The sequence below is a fragment of the Crocodylus porosus genome, unplaced genomic scaffold (genome assembly GCF_001723895.1).
Source record: "Crocodylus porosus isolate Cpor-Errol unplaced genomic scaffold, CroPor_comp1, whole genome shotgun sequence".
Taxonomy (NCBI): domain Eukaryota; kingdom Metazoa; phylum Chordata; order Crocodylia; family Crocodylidae; genus Crocodylus; species Crocodylus porosus.
The window spans coordinates 99,068,423-99,092,626 of record NW_017728918.1 but is presented as its reverse complement, the minus strand read 5'-3'; the positions used below and the strand labels follow the sequence as shown (position 1 = coordinate 99,092,626).

General features: G+C 41.4%; 1 protein-coding gene across 1 annotated transcript in view; it reads right to left on the bottom strand.

Moving 5' to 3' along the window:
• Positions 1 to 3,562: 3,562 nt before the first annotated feature.
• The window catches only part of SMPDL3A (sphingomyelin phosphodiesterase acid like 3A), a gene marked incomplete at its 5' end in the record, with an annotated part of 21,341 nt that continues 699 nt past the window's right edge, over positions 3,563 to 24,204 (bottom strand). The window contains 6 exons of the mRNA XM_019538197.1: positions 3,563 to 4,823; positions 5,739 to 5,863; positions 7,784 to 7,964; positions 10,823 to 11,001; positions 13,186 to 13,282; positions 18,440 to 18,584. Of these exons, the coding sequence (XP_019393742.1) occupies positions 4,515 to 4,823; positions 5,739 to 5,863; positions 7,784 to 7,964; positions 10,823 to 11,001; positions 13,186 to 13,282; positions 18,440 to 18,584 (1,036 nt within the window). The remainder of the gene's footprint in view (positions 4,824 to 5,738; positions 5,864 to 7,783; positions 7,965 to 10,822; positions 11,002 to 13,185; positions 13,283 to 18,439; positions 18,585 to 24,204) is intronic.

The following is a 24,204-nucleotide window of genomic DNA, read 5'->3' as shown; positions in this document are numbered from 1 at the left end:
GGGTGCTACGTCACCCTAACGTGACGGTAGGCGGCGCTAGGGAGCTCACGGCCGCCCCTAGACGCCCCGCCCCCCCTCACATCTCGCCCACCACGTCTTGCTGATAAATATTATAAGAGGGAGGCTGCCTTTTACCCTCTTGAACACAGTACCCTTTGGCGTACTCCTGCCAGTACCCCATCTCCCGATGATTCAGTGTACTCCCACCTCAGGGCTACGCGTGGCTCCTACCACCCCTAGACAAATTACACCACCTACCCATACACTCACCCTCCCTCGGGCTTCTTATTCCTGTACTCGCCCTCTCCGGGGCTTCTACCCGTACGCTCGCCCTCTCCGGGGCTCCTTATTCCAGTATGCCCTCCCTGGGGCTTATCCCGATACAAATGCCAATCGCCTTCCTGTATGCCCTTCCTGGGGCTCCTTAGTCCTTTGTGCCCTCCCTGGGGCTCTACTCGCACCCGCACCCACACCCACACTGGGGCCTTGCTCGCACAATTCCTGCCCGTGCTGGGGCCTATGTGCGCCCTCCCTGGGCTTCTTACCATTGGGGCTCAGGTGGCCATAGCCATGCCTGGCCCCCTGACCCGCCTTCTCGGGTCACTCACCCGCACTGGGGCTCCTCGCCCCTCACGACACTGCCCCACTGGGCCCGGGGTGTATACAAACCCCCAAAACGCGGCGCCCTCTTCAGTGCCAGGAACCCCCATGCTACTGGGGAGCTCCCATGAGGCCTCCTCCAACCCCTACAGCCTCACCCGGTCCTCTGGTGTAACAATAAACAAAACCATCGGCCGTTTGGCCCCAACTCAAACTCAGGCCTCCTGGCCAAACATAAACCCTAGACTATCATGCTCTTTATCTTCCCTAAATCCCTACCAGGGGCTCCTCTGCCTGGTATCCTCTCTCATAAGGTGCTCAGGCCCTCAGGCACCTCAACTCAGCCTGTTCCCAAAGAGCTCCATCTCCCACCACTGCCAGAGGGGAACTGCCTTCTTCCTCAGCCCAGGCTGTTTATATGGGCCAGGCCCTGCCCCCTTCTGGTCAGCTGACCTCCAGGGTTGCCCTGGCAACCCACACCTGTCCTTCTTTAGGAGCAGGCACTTCAGTGCCTGCGACACATCTCCCCCGCCCCACCCCAAGTTTGAGTCTTACTAGGAGCGGGGCGCGGGAGTGCCCTGCGACATCCTGCTTAGCAGGGAGTGGTGAAGTGGCAGGGGTGGGGGGAGCATCCTGCAGTCTCTGCCAAGCTGCAGCCAGGTAGCAGAGGGGAGGGGCCAACTCTGCTATAAAGCAGAGAGCCCCGGCCAGCCCAGAGAGCATGCTGGGACACTGGGGGTTTAACTTAAACCAACAAGGGGTCTGGGACAGACATTGCATAAACCAGTTTGACCTAAATCTGATACTACAGTCAACCAGGTTTATCTCAAACCAGTTTCAGCCATTTTCAACCTGGTTTATGTGCACTAAATCTCTGTTCTAAGTTTAAATCAATTTCTGATCACTTAAGCTGGTTTATGTGTAATGTCTGTCCCTAGCCCCCCTCTTCATTCCCACCCCACTCTCCAGCCTCAACTACCTTAATCCCACCTAGCTCTGTTGTGATCCAAAATGGTTCTGGGAGGCAGCAAAATAAAAGGCTCTAGTTCCTTAGGAAAGGTAACAGCATGGCTAGCAACTATTTGATTAGCTGGAAGAGGAGTCCTGGCAGCAGGACCAGAACCTAGAGAAGTGCTCACCACATTAACAGACCACAGGCATGTTTCATAAATCTTGTCCTGTTGGATATCCAGTGATTTCTTGTTCCATAATTTCATGTTCAAGTTAGTTTTTAAAGCGTTATTATCCAACAGCTACTCTGAAGGCAACAATGGACTGTCCAGGGAGGTTAATGTGTTCTGCCCCGGTTTCTTTCTGGAGCTGATATCAAATCAATGTTCACTCCTTCCTTCCCATGGGGTAGCCCCATCTATCCAATGTAGCCAGCAGAGGGGCATATATGACATTGGTAGAGGAGCAGATGAATGAATCTTGGATGTTGTAAACCATGCTATTTGGTCCAGTGATTACATGGTCTGTGTTGATGAGGAGGTACAGCTGGCATTTGGGTTCTCAGCAAGATCTGGTGCCCCGGGGAGACTAGGAGTTAGATAGTCTGGTGCTAGATACTATACGTGATTGGAGGCAGGGAGGGGGTGGGTGCCTGTAAGCCAGGACAGGTTTGAACCTAAAAATGGTTTATGTTTTAGGCCTTTTTTCAGGATCCAAGCAGATAAAAGTGGGTTTGCATTAACAAGTCTGTTTTATAAGGTTTAGGGGGTTGTGAGTATTGTTTAAAACCTTGCCTCAGAAACCATAACATAGCAGGAGAAAAGAATGAGTGAGACAAGAGAGTTACAATTCTTACCAAGTGCTTTTGGATTACACGGAATTGGTAAGGGATACCTAGGGAAAAACAAAGATTAATTTCGCCTGTTATTACTATTGCACCATCTGCCCATGTCATCTTTGCTTGCAATCTTAATTACTTTGAGGTAAGGTTGTTCACATCTATTTCCAATCATCACAACTAAAATAAATCTAGGAAGTGACCAATTAAACCAGTGTTCACATCGCATCTACTCCCATGTCTTGTCACCTAAATATCATGGTGTCCCAATACACACAGACCGAACAGGTCTACAACTAACTCACTCTCTTTGCTTTATTCATATATCCTAACATATCTCTGATTACCTACAGTGGATCAGCCTGACAGTTAACCAGGTAATGATGTTGTATTTGCCTTAGAATACAGTCAGATAATATTAAATTTATTCTACTTTAGAGGGAAAAAAGCAATAAATCTGACAAAATACGGAAAATTTCAGGAGATATACTTCATGAATGACAATGATTACATGACATGCTACTACATGTACATCTGTGTTTTATACACATACACAGAAACTAAAACTTTAGTAATGCTGGATTAAGCCTGCATACTCAAAATAGAAAAGAATTAGGAAATACTAGTAATTGATTTCTCAGAGTAGTATTATTTTAGCCATCTTGCTTCCACTAAAAATGACAACAGGAAAAATGAAATACAAATTACTTTTCTTCAATAAGGGAAACTAAATTATCTTATTTTATTTTAAAACATCTCTTTGATATTGCATTAATGCCATTTCTAGGGGTTTTATAAACATAGACACTATCAGGTAAAAAAAAGAAAAAAGCCCGTTCCTAGTTTGTACTTCCTGGGGACTCCACTGGCATTCTTGTTAATACATTAGTTTTAGACTTCAAAGTGAAATTAATATATCTCAACTGCAAAGACTATACATGTCAAACAAATAACAGTGTGATGTGTACACAATTCACAGCAGTACATGTAATAAATCAATCACACTGCATTTTAGCATGCAAAAACCCAGCTCTGGAAGTATGAGTAAAATGTACAATCTAATGATGGAATACATTATAAACACTCATAAGAGAAAAGTTGGAAAAGATGGAAATATGTTGACTAGGCATGAATGGAGTTGTTTACATCAGAACAGATAAAGAAAGCCAGAGATATTTCTTTTTAAAGATTTTATTGTCAAATCGGAGCATGTATTTGCACCATCTTGTAGTGCATAATCTAAAATATATGGGATTCAGTATTCAATTACATTCTCAAATATTCATAAAATGGAAATATTTATAGTTGAAAGCAAACAAAAATCAAGTATTTATAACTTGCAGACTTTATACACTACAGTATTGACCAACATGTTTATGACATGATATATTTTTTTTAAAATATCTGACAACTGAAGGGATTCCATACGCCCATTTCTTAACACATTTCACCTTTGGGTTGAGACAAAACATAGGAAGTTCTTCAGTACCTTGAATGTGTATCAAACTTGTGACTTCATGAAAAACAAAAAATTAATAATACGGTTAGCCTTGTGACCATCATTATTTGGTTTTGGCTAGCCAACTAAAATTAATATATTGGGCAGAGTTCCTAAACTGTGGCTCTGGGTTTAATAGGAAATGGATAATAGCTTCTTCCCATTCTCCTTTACTGAAATACATTACAAGACATTTGAAATACTTTCTTAATATTACTTTTTGTGTAAAGAACTCCTGTATTTGAACCAGAGATGATATTTAAATCATAAACAGGGAAAGAGGGGTCTGTACTATCACAAAGAGGAAGGAAGCTGGTCCATGAGACAAACTGTATATTACGATTGAGTCTGCACTGTGAAAAAAATCAAGAGCTCTTAGCATAAACTGTGTTTGCCTGCATTATATAGATGCATATGCATATTTCTTAATTTATTTAACTTATTTAGGTGCAGTCAGAAAATTGTGGCCCACATTTTTATAAAGAACTAAAAATATATAGGACGTTTACTGTTCCCCTGCAATTCACAAAGGATTTTCACAGGCTCCCATTTCAGCGTGAACAGTGGAAGAGATTCCTTAAAATGCAGGTTTCACGTCGACATCAGTATTGATTGCATTTTATTTCATCACCACAGTGCAGTCTGCCTAATACAATCTACATAGGACAAGTGATCCAAATACTGGATTGCACACATATGGCTGGTCTTGCAGTGCTTATTGCAGACAACGCTTGTGTTATAGTTCACAAAGTAGTGTCTATAATATTGCTGGAATTGTTTGCTGTGAGGCACAGAGAATTGCTTTGCCATTCCATATAAGCTTTCTGGCTTCAAGTCTTCGATGCCATAAGCTTTGGTCAGGATGTATTCTAATTTCCAGTTTGATTCATTTCTCTTGTTGGCATCTCTAAGGTCCATGTAAAACTGCCAAATATCCTAGGTTTAAAAAAGAGGGGAGGGGAGGTGGAGGGTAGAGCTGTATTACTTTCTTTCCTGCTTCATTAATTTCTACAGTGATGTATTGATTAGGAAGCTGTCACTGCCTGTTATTCACAATTCAATAGAAGGTCATGTCCTACCCCAAGACTTGGGCTCATACCCAAAGCGAGCACTTGTAGCACAGGACTGGTAGGGGGGAGGGGAGGCAAGAGAAGAGGAAAGAGACAAAAGGGAATAGCTGCACTGTTAGAGATGATTTCTATCAAGTAAGACAGCAAACCAAAGTCTCTTCTGCTCAATTCTCTTGTGTACTGGGGAAGGGGGTGGTGTAAGGGAGAGTAAAAGCTTATATTTTCACAAATGGGCAAAACTCAATTTGAGGTAATAACTTAAACTTTTGGAGTGAAGTCTTGGTTCCCCTGAAGTCAACGGGAGTTTTGCCATTGATTTCAATGAAGCCAGGATTTCACCCCGGAATCTGTGGATATTCTCTTCTTCCATCACTCTGCACAGTGTTGGACTAAATTCACACAATTTACTTTCTCTATCCCCAAAGGTCAGATGTGTAGATACATCCATCTATAATTTTGCCTGCCTCTCTCCATTGCTGCACAGCACACTCTGAAAATAGTGTTAGGAAACCCACAAGGCTTTTTTCCCCTCATAGATTTCATGATTTGGTCAGCAGAAAAGGAAAGTTAGGGGTAGATCCTTCAGATCCAAGAATGAGTACTGTTTTCCTTTGTTTCAATTTACCTTTCCTTTTCTTACACTTCTCCACCCACCTGTTCTAAAGGCAGATCCAGCATCAGCCATGCAGCAGGACACCCAGTATAAAATGGTCTAAATTGCAGCAGCAATAATTTTCTGTTTAAACTTAAACACTAAAAAAAACCCCTTTAAGTCACTTACCAACAGACTGTAATTAAAAGGATCATACTGATAGAGCCTGACACCAGGATTGTTGGACAACTTCTGTAGACGACTTTTCACTGGAGTCACAGCAGGTGCCACAAACAAAGAGTTTATTGGCTTTGCTGGCAAAAACAGAGAAATAAACAATTTCCTTTGATTAGATGTTTTTCAGAATACTGTATTTCTGTTAAAAGCCAACAAGGTAAGAACTGGGGCACTAAGAAATTGTCTTAACTACATTATCACTTTTGCACAGGGGGTCTATATCAGGGAAAGCACTAAGTCCTGACAAGTCCCATCAGTGCAAACTCCACTGTACATCAATGTAATTCAACTACATAGGGAGCTTGCAGCCATTTAGCTGCACTGATGCAAAACTTCTGATTGCAACAGAGCCCTTAGTATTCAGTACTTCCCTGCTGCAAGCTAGAAGGAAGAAAACAGATTTAGAAGTCTGTGTTGTCATCGCCAAGTGACATGTTTCATAGATTTCATAGACATCAGGGCTGGAAGGGACCTCGGGAGATCATCGAGTCCAGCCCCCTGCCCAAAGGGCAGGAAGTCAGCTGGGGTATAGATTTCATAGACATCAGGGCTGGAAGGGACCTCAATGTCATATGCTTTATGTGTTTTCGAATTATCAGAAATGTCAGGGATAATTACTGATAAGCTTTAAAGCTTCATATAACTACATTTACCTATCATCTGCTCTTTGACACAATTTAAGATGTCAAAAAAGCTTTAGGTAGATAGACTACCCACCCGTGAGTACTTAAGGGCTCTTCATGCAAAAATAACTATTCCTTTACTCTGACAACATCAAAGTACAGAATCCAAAAGCCTGAATTCCATCAGTAAGCTGAAGCTCTGAAAGCTGGTGAACAGTTCTGGAAATCCAGCAAACTCTTCTGGAGGACATAAAATGGGCTCTGTATCTCAATGTGCGGGTTCTGGTTACAAATTTCACTGTCTCTTGATTCAGCAAAGCTTTGTGAATAAAAGAAATCAGAGTTTAAAAGTGTATTGAAAACAGAAAAGACAGGGATAGCTAGATAGGGAAGGTTTAATTTGTGACAGGGAAATGGATTTGGAAGCTGAGTTAATTGTGCAATGCAAGCAGCAAAACCAGTCTGCCCTTCCCAATGAAGTTTGTGCAAAAGTTTTGGCCATGGAATTGATCAAAGTCCTAATAGCCATCTTACAAAATCTTTGAAGGAAGTTCCCCCATTTAGAGGGAGTTGCAGTTCCTTCTTTTTGGGGGCCAATTCCACATAACCGCCATGAACACAGGCACTGCAGTGAGCCATGGCACTGGATTCTGGCATAGACAGTGTGGCTTCTATTAGTAACATTTAGTATGTCTATTTAAGCAGGTATTTCTAGTAGTAGCAATATTTCATTTAGCTACTTTCACCCTTAGAAATGAAATATTTCTTAGTGCAAAGCAAGACCTTCAAACCTGGGCAATTTTCTCTGAAGGGAGATTATGGGATCTAAGAGATGCAGCAAGCAGAGATTTTCTTCCCCTTACCTTCTGCTCCCCTCATCTTAATTAACTCTGAAGCTGCAGGGAATCCAGCAGAGAGGCACAGTAATGATGCAGGAAACACAAAAAAACAGAGCATGTCTCCTTGGCCTAAGAACATTCTCCCTGACACATTACACAATAGGAACCGGCCTGGGTTATTTGACCATGTCAATGAAAGAGTAGAAAGACTAGAAATCCTTGCCTAAGGAATTACTAACGTTCATTAAAAATATGACACTCAGAAAGTCCCTCCTCATTGCAGAGGACAAGTATAATATGAACTGAAATTCTTAAAAAATACCATGCAACACACAGATCTCAGTAGTGGAAGCATCAGAAAAAACTGCTCAGACAGCACTGTAATAAGTATTCAGTGAACTTAAAAAAAATACATATATTTCACCCCCATTCCTTTTTAAAAATAATTGATAGTAGGGTCTGACGATAGCAAACCTCCAAGAAAATATTCTTTTGTTTGAGACCATAAGGAACAGAAGTAAAAAAGAACTATTACCTTTCTCATCAAGAAGGATCATGATACTATCTCTGTGAGTATGTCCAAAAAACTGTCCAGCAATAACAGCACTGTACTTTCGAAAAATCTTTATCAATCTCTCATTGTAATATCTTCTTATAGCAGTAATGTACCTTGCATAAGGCAAATATCCTACTGGCACATGTCCAATTATATATACCTGTAGATGAGATATATTTGGCACAATTAGCATTTTCAAATGTAACAGACATATTTATCTTCAGCCTAAAATTAACAGTTTTCTAATGATACTGCCTTTGAAATGCCATTCTGAAATCTAAGTTAGGGGTTTGTTTTCTTTTTTACACCAATAGTGTTACACCAATAGTGTTTAAAGTTACTGCAAATAAAAATGCCTTAATTTTTGGTTAGAAGGTGAGTAATTACAGCTTCGATCATCCCAAAGTTATTCAAGACAGACTTAGTGAAACTTTTAGGCTGGAAAAAAAATCGGGGGCCTAAATTCTGTAATTTCCATTCAGGAAAAGTGGTTGAGAAAAGAACCACTCCTCAGAATACCCTCAGGAAGATGGAGCCTATTTCAAATCCTTGCCTAAATTCAGGCAGAACCTGAGACTGATCCTGAGTCTCCAACATCAAGTGTATATTTTAGCCTAGCCATTTTGGACACCACTACTGCTGTTTTGTGTTTATACAGGGAACAAATAAAATATGTACATATTAATACTATTAGCGCATATGTGATATTAATGCTATAAAGTCTTATTGTCTACAGGTGCTCCCTGTTGGAAGCAAATCTGCTCCCAGCATGAGCAGCTCAGTACAGGGCTGCTCCTGCCCCCTGCAGCAGTTACAGGGAGCTCCAGGCTCCTCTAGGGTGCTTGCCCAGGGGCTGGCAGAGAGCACAGGAGCTGGTCCCACTGCTCACGGGGCCAGAAGAGCTCTGCCAGCCCCCCGCCCCCGATGTGCCTGGGGCTGGGAGATAGCTGCCACTGCAGAGCATTCCCAACCGACACTCCCCTCCCCTGCTCAGCAAGGTTTCCCTACGCAGCTGGGGGTGGTCAGGAGTTGTCCAGCTTCTGGTAGTAAACTAACTCTGCTAACTCTGCAGTAGATACTACGCAGTAGTGGATGTGTAGATGCTGACTGGGAGCACATATGCTCCTGGTCAGCCCCAATACCAGCGGGCCACAGGGGAAGCAGAGAGCTCCCCAGTCTTGGTGCTACTTGTCTCCTGGCTCCTGTTGGAAGCTAGAATCTGAGCAGTGCTAGGAAGGGGGGAGGGGGGCAGAGATCTACCCCATCCTAGCGCTGCTTGGATCCTGGCTCCAGGAGCAAATTTGCTTCTAGTCATTTACAGGTAGTAGCTAACTACATAGTAGACTAATTTACCGTGCAGTAAATGGTGCACAGAATAGATGGTGATGCTTTACTGTGCAGTACATTAGTCCACTGTGCAGTAAAGCGTCTTATGTATGACGCCACAATGTACCTAAATAATCACTGCAACAAGTTTTCATTTCAGCAAGAAAAAAAATAAAAATTTTAAAGAATTTAAATCTGAACAATGTTATTTAATCTTTGAGCTTGTCAAACCTGAAACAAAAATCAGTTATGAAGACAGCTAAGATTTTATAAACTGAATCAGAAAAGGCGGTTTAGTAGGTAACACTATTACAAAATACGCGACTAGCAAATGCTGTCAGTAAGTTTGCCTATGTTTCCTTTCTTAGCTTTAGTTTTCAACATCCAGAATTTTCTGAAATTTGTCGTCCAGGCTGAAATGTTATAGACTTGGTCTCAGGCCAAGTGTGAATGTTTTTATAAATGCTGAGCAAAAAAGAGTTTATTCACTTGGAAGAAAAGGCAAGTGAACAAAGTTTAGTTGCTGAATTATTTTAAGCAATCCTAACAGGCTTTTCTTGAACAATTTCAGGCTATAAGAAAAATGAGGAGCTTTAACTGTATGATTTGAGAAATGGTGTAAGACCATATAATTAAATACTAGAGAATGAGGTACCTTGAGGTACGCATCAGGCAAAGGTAAGATTAAGGCTGCTTACAAACATTAAAAAAAAAACAAAATGTGCTTTACCGTAAGAAGTTGTGCATTAGTTTGACCTGGCTTCGTAGCATCTCTATAGATCAGGCACATCAGCAGGGCTTTTTGGCACTTTTATCTAAAGATGATTCAATCAGATATTGGATAAAAGCACCAAAAAAACCTGCTGAAGTGCCTGATATATACAGACATTGGATGAACCGGGTCCAACTAATACAATGCCTCTTCTGGGCATGTGCTGGGCTTTGCCCAGAAGTGTGACGAGTTTTAAGTAAAGCATTCTTTTGTTTTTTTCTTAACATCTGTAAACAGCCTCTGTGGCCAACTTTAATATGCCCATTTCCTGATTTTTCATGTTTAACAGCCTGAAGATACCTCATTCCTTGTAAGAAATAAAGATCAGGTTTGTGAAAGAAGGTACTATTTTCCTGTATATTATGTGCTAACAAGAAATGATTTAACATTTATACTGCGAATAAAAATAAAAACAGGTCCCAGTTCACTGGCACCATGCTAGAAATGCAACTATTCTTTTTTTTGTTTGTTTTAATAGTGCAGGTATTTTCTTAACCAAGACCAGGTTTTGTGGTCAATCCCTTTTTTGGATTTCTTCAGCAGCGAAAATAATATACCAACCCTGATAACTTAGGCTGGATTCTAATGCCACTTGCACCAGCACAGATCAAGAGCAGGCCCACTGAAGCCAGAGGTATAATGGTGTTAAACCTGCATAGGTCTGATCAGAATCAGGTCACTGTTCCTTTACAGATACTTTGTAGGAACTGCGTATTGCATATGCGTAAAGTAGAAAATCTGGTTTGAAGCTCCTTCCCTCTTGCTCAACTGCAAATTCTAGAAGAATAAGTCTGAAATCTTATTCATGCCATCTTCTTTTCCAGTTACTAGCTTTTATTATTTTCCAATTTACACAGTTGCAATGGGCACTACTGTTTTAAAATGTGGTTAGTTAATTGCTTTCAGTATTTAGCCCCTACCTTTTCCTTCTTTTGTAGAGAGATTTCTAGTACACTTTCCAGCCATGCTAACTGCTCAGCTGGGTCAGTTAGATTCAGAGTCACAATGTTTGGGCTGTAATAGAGGTTTGTGTTCAAACTGATTATCCTGAGTGGTTGAGAGCTCATGCTGGAGTGAAATAGTTGCGTGTAGAAGCCGCCTGTGAAAACAAGATCAACATGACTGAGAAGACAGAAAGATTTGAAGGTGTAGTAAGTCTTCCTCTTTCTATCAGCCAGATTCTGATATGCTTGCTTAGGTGGGTAGCAGCTTCTCACAACATCCCTTTATTTCGCTATATTCGGTATCATCCATGTGGAAAAGGAACACAGGACATTTTACAGGACTTCTACTTTTTGTCCCAGGGTTTAATTTGGAACTTGTGAGTGCAGTTTGTATAAAGATGTGCCTTTTACCATTTTTTTCCCAGAAAGAGACCCAGTCAACAGAAAATATCCTGTTTTCATCCATCCTCTTAAAAAAGGAAGTTTATGCTGCATGATAGGCACACAATAGTCCAATAATCCTCCCTAGCCCTCTTTATTACTTATACGTTACATGTATAAGAACACTATCCTCATCTGCCATAAATTACACATTAACAATTAACAACAGTGCCACTCCAGGTGAGTGTTAATCCCTGCATAATTTATTTTTTCACTGGAGCTTCTCTTCCCCTTTTAGCCACACATTCTTCTTACCTAATTGCTTATTTATTGAACAACCCCAAAGAGTCCAATTCAAATTAAATATCCAAACTCTCAATGTTAGAGTGGGTTGGAAAATGCTCTGAGTTCAACAACCCCGGTTTACAAAAACCTGTTAGTGCACCAGTTTATACTCAATGAGCTGAATTAGAGGCAAGCATGAGGGGCCAGATCCTATTCTACCTATTAGATACTTAAGTGTGATCCCTATTTCATCCTGTTCCAGTCCCTGGAAAACTATTAATGCATCTACTTACATAACATGCTCTCATCTTAGCCTTACGTACAGTGAAATGAAAGAGAACTCATCCACCTTCTCTATTAACAGTTTCTCAGGGACTTGAGCACAGTGGACTGCACTTAGGCAGAACAGGATCGGGCCCTATGTGTGTTAATTAAATGTATAAATTTCAGTGATTATTTGCTTCCTATTCCACTGGTTAGTTTACAAATGTGCCATCTGACCTTTTGCTTCCTACTCAACAGTTAGTTTATAAATGTGCTACCTGATCTTTTAACCTCATTTTCTTAATTTTGTATACCATATTTATTCAAATCCAAGACAAAGTTTTTTCCCATTCAACATGGTAAAAAAGCCCCTCATCTTGGATTTGAATACAAAGAGTGGAAGGCAGATGAGTGCTGCAACTCTGACTTCCTGGACTCCTGCACCCAACTGCTTCCTCACTTTTCCGCAGCTTCTGGTCCCACGCCTCTCCTCCGACCTCACTGTCAGCCTCAGGCACAGCTCCAGCTCATTCCCTTCCAAGCACAGAGCACATACAAGCTCTGTCCCAACCAGCAGTGGCACAGCTTCAACCCCAGGACACTGATATGTGACTAGGCAGGTGCTGGAGCTTCCACATGTTCAGTGACAGGGAGGATTGGAGTGCAAGCTGCACCTGACAATGACCTGGGGGAAGGAGGAAAGAGCAGAGCTGCAGATGGGATGGGGCAGAGGCTGCAGGGAACACATAAGGGGCAGAAAGTGCAGGAAGTGGTAGAGCCTGTGAGAGCAGGGGGCAGAGGCAGCAGGAGGTGCAGGCTGCAGGGGAGACAAGTGGTAGGGGTCGCCTGCCCCTGCTGCTGTTTACCCTATTGCAGCAGCTGGGGGGACAAATTTCAGATGACCCTCTAATAATTAGATTCTATAAATGGAAAAATTGTAACAAATGTATACATTTCCCATATATAGAATCTAGTTATTGGGGGAGGAAGGTCATCTTAAATTCAGAGTCATCTTGGCTTTGGGTAAATACTGCAGGCTCAAACCCATATAAACAATTATTCTTCAAATTTTCTTTTAACATAAGTTAACCTTTTCCTAAAAGAGTATTTCTTTTGGATTGTGAGCTCCTCAAGGCAGGGACTTTAAGTCCCTTTAGTTTTGTATAAAGTCTAATGTAGTTGCTACAAGAAACCAAGTATGATTATTACATCCACAGAAGACTGAACTGTAGTTAGTCCTTCAAGATGTAGTTAAGAGTACAACAGAACAGACAAGTCCCTAACCTCTAGAGGAACTGGATGATAACCAGTGCACTAATTCATCCTATGTAATTTAGCTAAGTTAAAATAACTAACTACAGAAATGTCAATCTCCTCTAGCGTAACAATATGTTTATACTAGATTTTACCTTTCTGAAAGGTGCTGATGGCTTCCTCAGTTAGCCATGGTTTCCAGAAGTTTGCTACAGCATTGTACACTTCGCTGGCAGCTGGAGGCAGCTGATCCTGTCAAAAAACAAACCTATTTAATTCTTACCCCACAGATTCAGAGGTTTTAATGATAAAAAAAACTGTTAAATCATCCAGTGTGACTTACTCTATTAAGCAAGTCACAAAATTTCATCCAGACAGTCCTATATGGAGATGACAAAGGGACTTGAGGAGAAAAGAGCTACGGTACACTTCTAACAGCAAAGTACCACTGACCAAACAGATCTCTGAGACTAAATCAGGATTAAATACCTGAATATGACTAAAGATTTTCTGTGGCTTATAACACATGAGTACCATAAAACAATGAAGAGTTTGGAAGCTTTTTGTTCTGTAGGAAGAAATAAAAAAGGAGGTTTCAAAATGCTTTTATGCAGGTGGGAACAAGATCTCTGTGATTTGGGGCAATGATTTGGACCTGTGTCCGACATCTTACACATGCTGGATTCATGTCCCACATATGAAGGAAAGCAGCAAAATAAAGACAACAGACTTTAGACAAGCAGACTCAACAAACTCGAGGAACTGGTGGGAGGGATTCCCTCGGAGGAAAGTCTGAGGGGAGGGGAAAAGAAGTGGAGGAATGCTGGCTGTACTTTGAGGCTGTATTAAAGGTGCAACAGCAAGCTATCCCAGTGCAATGAGAGAATGGAAAGTGCAAAAAGAGACCAGGCTGGCTAGACAGAGATCTCCTCAATGAACTGAAATTAAAAAAAAAATATCCTACAAAAAGTGGAAACTTGGTCATAGTACTAGGGAATAGTATGAGAGTATTGTATAGACATATCAGGAGAAAACAAGGAAGACTAAGGCACAATCTGAGAGCCATAACAAGCAAATCAAGTGACTCTACAAGTATAGGGGAAGTAAGAGGAAAACCAAAGAAAGTTTAGGGCCCTCGCTTAATGTAAAAGGCAACCTAGTTACAAATGATAGAGAAAGCTGAAGTATTTAACGCTTTTTTTACTTCAGCTGAATGAAGTCAGCAACCAGAACGTGGGTACAGTTACAGCCAAGATAGTGGAGGAAACAAACATCCTACAGTAGTGGAAGAACTAGTTAGGGATTACCTAGAGAAGTAATCCCCACTGGCTTATGAAATACTTAGATTTCTTCACGTTAACAGGGATGGACGGGACATACCCTAAGGTACTGAAGGAGTTGGCTAAGGAACTATTGAGCCATTAGCTATCCTCTTTGAGGAACTGTGAAAGTCAGGTAAGGTCCTGGATGATTGAAAAGGGGCAAATTTAGTGCCCATCTTTAAGAAAGGGAAGAAAGAGGATCCACAGAATTATAGACCAGCTGGTCTGACCTCAATATGTGGAATACCTCATGCCTGAAAAACCTGATCACCTTCCATAATAAAGTGACAGGCTCTGTGTATGAGGACAGAGCAGAAGATACGATACACCTGGACTTTAGTAAGGCTTCTGATTCTGTACCCTGTAAAATACTCATCAGTAAGCTTTAGTTTGTATAGGTGAGGCAAAAGAATTGTAAGGTGGATACATCTCTGGTTGGATCATCAATGAGTAGTCATCAGTGGCTCTGTGCCTAATTGCCAGGAGGTATCAAGTGGGGTGTCTCAGGGTCCAACACTAACATATTCATTAATGATCTGAATGATGAGATTGAGTGCACACTTAGCAAATTTGTGGATAACACAAAATTGGATGGAGGTACAGACACTCTAAAGGGTAAGGCTAGGACCCAGAATGACCTGGATAAATTAAAGAAATGGTCCAAAATCCAGGTACAAAGTCCTGCATTTGGAATGGAATAGCTACCTGCACAAATATATACATGTACTGGGGAATGATTGGCTAGGATGTAGTACTGCAGAAAAGAACCTAGGTGGTGTATTTGATCAGAAGCTAAGTATGAGCTAACAGCATGCTCTTGTTGCCAAAAAAGCAAATAGTATACTCAGCTATATTGATAGGAAAGCCTCTTACAAATCAAGGGAAATGATCCTTCCATTCTCTTTGGAACTGGTGAGGCCTCATTTGGAGTACTGTGTCCAGGTTGGGGCCCCACACTTTGAGACAGACGTGGACAGATCTGGAAGAGTATGACAGAACGTAATGAAAACTATTAGAGGCCTGAGAAGCATGACTTAGAGGAAAGGCTGAAAGAACTAGGGTTATTTAGTCAGGAGGAGAGAAGACTGAGGGGGAATTTGATAACAGTCTTCAAATACCTGAAAGGTGTTTATAAAGAGGAGGGAGATAGTTTTTTTTTCTATAGCTTTAGGGGACAGGAATAGGAGCAATGTCCACAAGCTGCAGCAGAGGAAATTTAGTGATTAGGAAAAAACTTTCTATTAAGTGGCTACTGGAACAGGCTACCTAGAGTGGGGTAGACAGACTTCATTGGGATGATTTAGTTAGGGATGATCCTGTCTTGAGCAGATGGCTGAACTAGATGATCAGATGGGGTGCCTTCCAGAAGTATTCTTCCATGATCCTATGATCCTCACTGAGAAATCTGACTACCATGTGATTTAGAGTTGGGAATCTCTCTCTCAAAATTCCATTCTGGACTTGAGAAAATCCATTGGCCAAAACCAGTGAATTTCTCCAAATAATTTTTTAGTAATGATGTAGAATATTTTAACAGAAAAAGGTTTTGCTGAAACTATGATGAGCGCTAATCAAAGATTCATTGAAAAACAGGACTCGAAGGGACTTCAGGAGGTCATCCACTCCAACCGTCTGCTCAAGTAATAAGGAATATTGTACTTTAAAACAGACCTGGGCAATGCCTGCGCACTTCAGCATATTTTAATAGGTGTTAGACTTCCATGTGATGCCACTCAGAGATCTTGCAGGCTTATGTATCAAAAGCTGTATAGCTGTTTTAGCACAGCACTCCAACCATGGTAATGTAAACTTGCTTTTCAGCAGGGCTAATTCACTCAGGAAGAGCACTGCCCTAATATGACAATACCACTTTTACTCAGCTGCTGTGTGATGACAGATGGTCAGACATCAGTTTGCTTGGTGGTGCTTTGTGGTTAAAAGGGTACCACAGAACTTTTCTGTCCCCATTTTCACATCCATATAGGATTGACTGGATGAAATTCTGTGAGATGGTTAATGTAAGCTAGCTATATAGGGAGTCTATAAATTCACTACCTTTTATGATACAGACAAACCACTTAAATCTCAAGTAGAGCAATCAAAATCAATCTACAGTATTTGTTGCCTACATCACCAATCTTGCTGTAAGAATTTCCAGAGCTGCAGACAATTTCCAGATTTCTTCCAGATACGAGACTGCAGTGAATTCAAGGAGGTTGGGACTTGGCACCCACACGCACCATAATATTCTGTGTGTATTCAGATTAGACAATAATTAGCCAGACTCTTCGGTCGGGGCCAGTTATCTGAAAAAGTCTGATTGTGCAGGAACGTCATAGTTACAACATTATTTGAAATACAAACGACATTGGATTAACCTGGATAATAGTGTCAAGCAGCCGCATTACAAGAAAACTACCAAAGATCGCTATATTGCTGTGATCAATAAACTGGAGTCAAACACAACGCAACACAGTTCTCAGCGTAGGATTACATATACATCTCACAGCTCCTTTTGGCCTCCTCAAAAGAAGCCCTTGTGCTGTGCCACATCATCAGTTTGTGGTGTGCATTGCCAAGTAGCGAGCATACGCCTACTGAAAACAGCAAAACAACCTGCAGTCAGTAACCTCCCCCTTGTGTTCTTTGACATGATTTTCAAAATATGGAAGAAAAGCATATCAATTATGTACATCGGTGAAGTTTGATATTTCAAAACAAAATGTCAGATACTTGTGTGTGTGTGTGTGTGTGTGTGTATATATATATATATATATATTTAAGTGCTGAGCTGAGGGAAATAAACATGATTCTCCTATAAATATCCTGCTCAGAAGCAGTGTATGCTATTTATCTGTTACAACCAATGAGTTTTTAAATTTTATATACTTTTATTTAAAAATTGGTATTCACCAGAGAATGTCTATTTCAAAATGCTGAAGTCTGCTTTGCATATGAGAACCCTGTACGCAGCTATCTTCCTCCGTTACCAAGGAGATTGTTGCATGCCAGTAGTTATTCTCACTAATGACCTGTGTTTTAAATCTGAACTGGATTTCACAAAAGCGAGTAAGGATAAAAAGTATATGCTGTTTCTGCTGGTGTGTGATCTTAGCCAGGCTGGTTCCCCTGTTAAGTTTAATCACCTAGAGAGTGTCATACTTGAGTAAAAGGCTTTTTTAGGATATGGAAGGGTTTTACTGCATCCTTACTATAAGATTCAAACATAAGATACTTCCTGACCTGCAACAATGAGACCTACCTCCAACAATGGGACCTGTTGATGGAATTTGGCCCTTCCTCCTATGAACTGCTAGATTAATTTTGGAGTACATTCCATGGCTGTATGCAGTTGCTACAGTAGTGTTTGTATGACAAAAACCACCGATAACTCAATGTGAAAGCAAGACATGCATTATCCTGGGCTGGAATAACCTGCATGTTCAATAACTTGTGGAAATACCTGCAATTGTGTTGCAGGAAGCCAGAAACTACTCATGAACTTTTATATTTCATCGCTAAAAACTTGCAGTTTTCTATTTTCAATTGTTTTTACTTTTTGTGACAATTAGGGAACAAAAGAAACTAATTAAAAGAAAAAAGTGTAGGCCAGAACTAAAGCCCAGTGAAGTCAGTGGCTTTGAATCTTACTGGCACATTGAGAGACCCATTAAGGATGGCATTTGCATAGACTTCAAATACTGTACATGTATGTGTGATTTTACCCTGAATGGAAAATGAAACTGATATCGAGTATGACTGATAAATGAGATGCTTATGAATTTCGAGGAAAGAGTAAGTTTGTAGCTATTACAACAGAAAGATCTGATCTGACATTGCTATTATTTTGGGTAATTTCACAAGCTGATAAAGCTGAACTTCAGACTACTGTATTGTAAAAATATTTGCACTTCTGGCTGTAAATTGGAGAATTGTGGAATACTGCATTTAGTATAAACAGCATGTGCAAACTTCATTTTTATTGCAGTCTTACAGTTGCTTCAGTGGTACTTTCTTCTGCTGGTTTATGTCCATAATCATTTGGGTAAAGAAACAAACTGGTTCATATTTCTGAAACTCATTTTACCTGTGGCCAGTAGTCATGATTACCCAGTACAGGAAAAACTTGGAGATCTGGAAAGAAACTACGAAGGGTGGAACTCATATTGCCAATAATATTAATGACGGTCTGCGTGGAGAGTTCTTTCACAGGAACATGAGGAGGGCTATCCCTAAAACAGAGAGGAATTTATGAATATCCAAGTACAGTAGTGCAAAATTGTGAGACTCTGTTCATTAGCTCTTCTACTCTGCTTTACTCAACTCTGCCAATGCATCTAAATACTAACCTGCAATATTACTACAGGACTTTCAGCCATGGCACTGCTTGCTAGGCTCCCTGCCAAGTCCCCTCCCATGATATAAACATTTATTTCTCATAAGATTTCTCCTAATCAGACCAATCCATTTTCCATATTCTGTATTATTCTTCGTTCTGGATATTATAGCTTTCCTGCCAACTGCCTTTTAAATTCTTTCTTTCCCTTCCAACAACATTCTGATGAAAGTGTAGTATATTGAGTTAATTTTGCCTGGTCTTTTTATATACACTTTCCTTAACACACTTTCCCCAAGATAATAAAAAGCAAAATTTATGTAGCACCATTTTAGGTAGACCTGAAATAGACAGACCAGCTTTCACAAACAGTTACTCAGCCATACATTACTGAAAAAAGGCATCCACTAATTTATATTGAAAAATGAATGACAGATGAGTAAGATTTTGCAGATAAGTGGGATTTGGCTATGATAACCGATAATACATTTGGGGTTCCATCTAGCAATTTATATAGCCTCCATCACCACGCAGTAAAAAATACTTCACAAACACTACAAGATTTATTTTCACAACATTCATGTGATATACATATATAAATATCATGATCTCCACTGGCTAACAGAGGTGCAGATGAGAAAATGTCTTGCTTAGAATTAAAACAGAACCTGAACCCTGATCTTCTGCATTGCAGTCTAATGTCTCAACTACATGAGCTGACTTCCTTGACAATACGTGGGTAGGTCTGAATTAAGTCCCAACAAAAAGATATCATCAACTGCATCATAGTGCTAACTTATCAGTTCAGTACTGGCTCAAAGACAACAGTAATACCATCTGAATTTTTGGCAGCCTTTTTTTACCTTGAAAGTTTCCTGTCTCAGCAGGATCCAAACCAGCCTGTAATAGTGTGATTGCAAGCAATGTGTTCTACTCAACCCTTAAGTCAAGACATAAGCATGATGTAAACATAATTACTAATAGCTGTCCTATGATTATCATACATTGCCAAGTGAAAAGGTTCAAATAAAAAAACTGCATGAAAAACACTGTAGGAGAAAAGGCAGAGCTCTTCAATGAGTTCTTTGCTTCAGTATTCCTAAGTACTGGCCAAGACAATTTCTCTAATTTGAATATAGATAGAAGTCCGGGAGGCACTAGACCTCCAATGGTTAGTGCTGACTTAGTTAAGGAGGGGCTGGATGGGTACAAGTCAGCAGGCACGGATGACCTCCATCTACGGGTGCTGAAGGAATTGGCCAGTGTCATAGCTACCCCACTGGCATGGCTATTTGAGCACTCATGGTGGTCTGGCCAGGTCCCTGAGGACTGGGAAAGGGCCAACATGGTGCCCATTTTTAAGAAGGGGAGAAGGGATGAGTCGGGTAACTTTAGGCCAGTCAGTCTTACTTCTATCCATGGGAAAACACTGGAAAAAATAATTAAAGAGCACATTTGTGAAGCCCCAACAGGGGAAATGATGCTAAAAGGAAACTAGCATGGGTTTGTCACAGGTAGATCCTGCCTGACAAACTTTATAGCCTTTTACAACCAGGTAACACACTGCCTTGACACTAGAGCTGAGGCTGATGTCATCTACCTGGACTTAAAGAAGGCCTCTGGTAGAGTTTACATTCTGTTCTAATAAGGAAGCTAGCAGGCTGTGGAGTGGACGCCTACACAGTCAGGTGTGTGGAAAACTGGCTTAGAGACTGCACTGAGAGAGTGATGGTAGATGGGTTGCTTTTGACCTGGAAGGTGGTGGGCAGTGGTGTCCCCACAGGGTTCGGTCCTTGGACCGGTGTTATTTAATATCTTCATCAGTGATTTGGATGAAGGTGTAGAGAGCACCCTGTCCAAGTCTGCAGATGACACCAAGTTATGGGGCAAAGTTAACACACCAGAGGGCAGGGAGTGGATACAGGCCAATCTGGACAGGTTGGAGCAGCAGGCAGAATGAAATAGGATGCAAGTCAACAAAGACAAACGCAAAGTACTCCACCTAGGGAGGAGGAATCCCCTGCACACCTATAGGTTGGGAGGTAACCTCCTCACCAGCTCAGCAGCTGAAAGGGATCTTGGAGTCATAGTTAACTTCAAGATGAACGTGAACCGGCAGTGTAACAAAGCCATCAACAAAACCAATCGCACCTTATCATGCATTAGCAGATCCATGACCAACAGATCAAGGGAGGTGATGCTCCCCCTCTATGGGGCATTGGTCAGGCCACAGTTGGAGGACTGTGTCCAGTTTTGGGCTCCACACTTGAAGAGGGATGCGGAGAATCTGGAGAGGGTTCAGAGGTGGGCCACTCATATGATTAGTGGCCTCTGTGCAAGACCCTATGAGGGGAAGTTGAGGGATCTGGATCTCTTCAGCCTTCACAAGAGACGTCTGAAGGGAGACCTTGTACATTTATCAAGGGAGGACAACAAAGAATTGGAGATGCACTATTTACCAGGGCACCCTTAGAAGTAACTAGGAATAACGGGTACAAACTAGTGGAGAGTAGATTCAGGTTAGACATTAGGAAGAAATTTTTCATAGTAAGGGCGACCAGAACCTGGAACAGGCTGTCAAGAGAGGTGGTACTATCACCTAACTTGGAGTCCTTCAAGAGGAGGCTAGATAGGCACCTGGCTGGGGTCATGTGACCTCGGTCCTTTTCCTGACTGGGGCAGGGGGTCAGATAGAATGATCCTTCAGGGTCCCTTCTGACTTTACAATCTATGAACCTATGAATGATTTTTTTCAGTGGATTAAGACAGTATTCTGCAGCAGACATTCATTTCAACTAGCTACACCAGAAAATAAAGGGCAGAGAAGCACTCCGGGCAGAAAGAAATAATGTAAGAAGTTGTCACAGTTATAGGGTCAGAAGGGATCTTTTTTTCATCATTCATTTCTTGCCCTCTCAGATACCTGGCCTCCCATCTCAAAACCTAGGGTAAAATTCTTCAGTTCTTCTACTCTTACACCAAGCCCTTGTCTACAGTACCTCATGAACCAAATAGTCTTACCAGCAGGTCCACCTAGGCTCAGGTACCTGTAGTTCTTCCTTTTGGGAGTCTGTGAGCACTGGCATATATCTAAGTAATGTTTCACAGTAGGAACAAAATATTTAGGGAAAAAATAGTTTAGAACTATCTCTGTGGCAAGGTACAGACATTACACTTTTACCAGTATAAGTGATTGGAAATCAGTCTATGTCCGTAACAGAACAGAAGTTCGGCACACAAAACCACCTACCCGTAACAGAAAAGAAGTTTAGTTTAAACATGGAAAGACGACTGGTTTAAAAATGGCAGAACCCAATCTGAAATTTGCCCCTGCAATGTGTGTTCCATTTGCTACCAATCTAAACTACGCTGCTTACAGAAATCGATTCTGCCTCAAGCTTTTTGAATGGCTGTACCTAGCGTATGTGTTTATTTTATGTAAAGCCCTACTATCATCTCTGATGGTAAACAGGTCCACTTTCTTCTTAGCCTCAGCAAATGTCTGTCTCAGCTTGGTTCCCCATCTCTTGAAAGTATGTTCCTTTTAAAACCTCCCCCCCACACCTTTAAAAAAAAAATCTCCATAATTATCTCATCCTATCCTGGCACTGCCTCTTCACAACCCTCACATGTAAGCAGTGAAGGGCCTTATCCTGAGCCATTCTGTTTAATAGATTCATAGAGCTGAAGGCAGTTATGCACATTTACAGGTAATATGAAGTCATGTGTAACACAAAACATTACATATCACCCAGTTACCCTTGTAGAAAACCCAACAATTTGTGCTTGACACAAGCATATCTTCCTGAAAAAATCCAACCTTCATTTGTGGACCTCAAGATGGAGAATCCATCACCACCCTTGGATTTGCCAACTGTTAAAAATGTTTATCTTGCTCCTCTTTTACTTCTGCTTGTTTATCCCAAGACACCACTGTTAAATAACATTAACATCCTCATACAGTAAACATCCCAGTTAACATGTTAACATTATTCATAAATTATAGAGAAACTCCAAATTCACCACCAAATTTCTTAAAAGTCTTGCCACTTACTAGCAATTCAGATAATGCAATGATCCAAATGGATCATTTGGGAGTATCATTTATAAAGCAGTGGATGCATCTACACACGCAATCAGAAGCGCATTTACATGTGCACCCAGGACCACAGCATGTTGAGTTGAGGCAGAGGAGCCCTGGCTGGCAGAGAGGCTGGGGGGTCAGCCTGGCAGCCCAGAGCTGCTCTTCCCTGGTTCACTGTGCTGCAGAAGGACTGGTTAAGGGACAAGGGTGCTACAGTGTGGGGCTAGCTGGCAGCTAGCCAGCTCTACTACATATTTCCCACCACTCTCCACTACATATACCCCTGACTCTACTTAACTCCACTACATATTTCCCTGATAGAAAATATGTAGGAGAAACCAAACAACAACTGCATACCAGAATTAATGCACACCAACAATCTATCAAAGACAACAACACCCAATTTCCTATGGGGGCACATTTCTCACAAGAAAACCACACTCTGTCCAATCTCTCAGTTGTAATCCTCAGAAGGAATTTGCGAAACACCTTTCACAGATAAGCCTATGAACTTCACTTCATCAACCCATTGGGATACAAAAAATCATGGACTAAATAAAGACATTGGATTTATGACCTGCCTAACATCTGCCCCCCCAGGTAATCTCTCTATTTACCAGCTATATTCATTCCCCTCCTCCGCCCCTCTCAACCTGTCTCTCACCCAGTGACTACCTCAATTTACATTTTCAACGACTGGCTTTCTTGCATGCATACTGGCCTCTGGCTTCTTTATCATTCCATCTAGGAAGAGCACAGACCAATTGTAGACACTTCCTCAGCTGATGAAGGGTATTTGTACCCAAAAGCTTGCCAAAAAGAATTTTTCTACGCATCTGAGTTGGTCTAATAAAAGATATTGGATATACCAAAGAACCTTGTCCACTATAGGATAGTACTTATCCGAGATAGAACTATCCTATAGCAGAGTGAATTAATTTACTACACCCTAATAGAGATGCACATGTAGATGGTGACACTTTACTGTAGAAAGAGTTAGTCTACTTCACAGTAAAGTGCACTTGTAGATGCACCCAACACGTTCAAATTACTGCTGCAAAGAGAAGCAAAGATTTGAGTGTTGAAAACATAGTTTCATAGTTAGTAGGGTCGGAAGGGATCTGAGTAGATCATCAGGTCTGACCCTCTGCCATGGCAGGAAAGAGTACTGGGGTCAAACGACCCCGGCAAGGTGTTCATCCAGCCTCTTCTTAAAGACACCACAGGGTAGGAGCCAGCACCACTTAGCTTGGAGGTTGGTTCCACATCATAGCCGCCCTGACAGTGAAGTAGTGTCTCTTGATGTCTAGCCTCTGCCAGCTTGTGACCGTTATTTCTAGTCACTCCTGGTAGTGCACGGAGGAACAGGTGCCTGCTGGTCCTCTCTGACTAGTTTGTAACAGGCCATTAGATCTCCCCTCAGCCTTCTCTT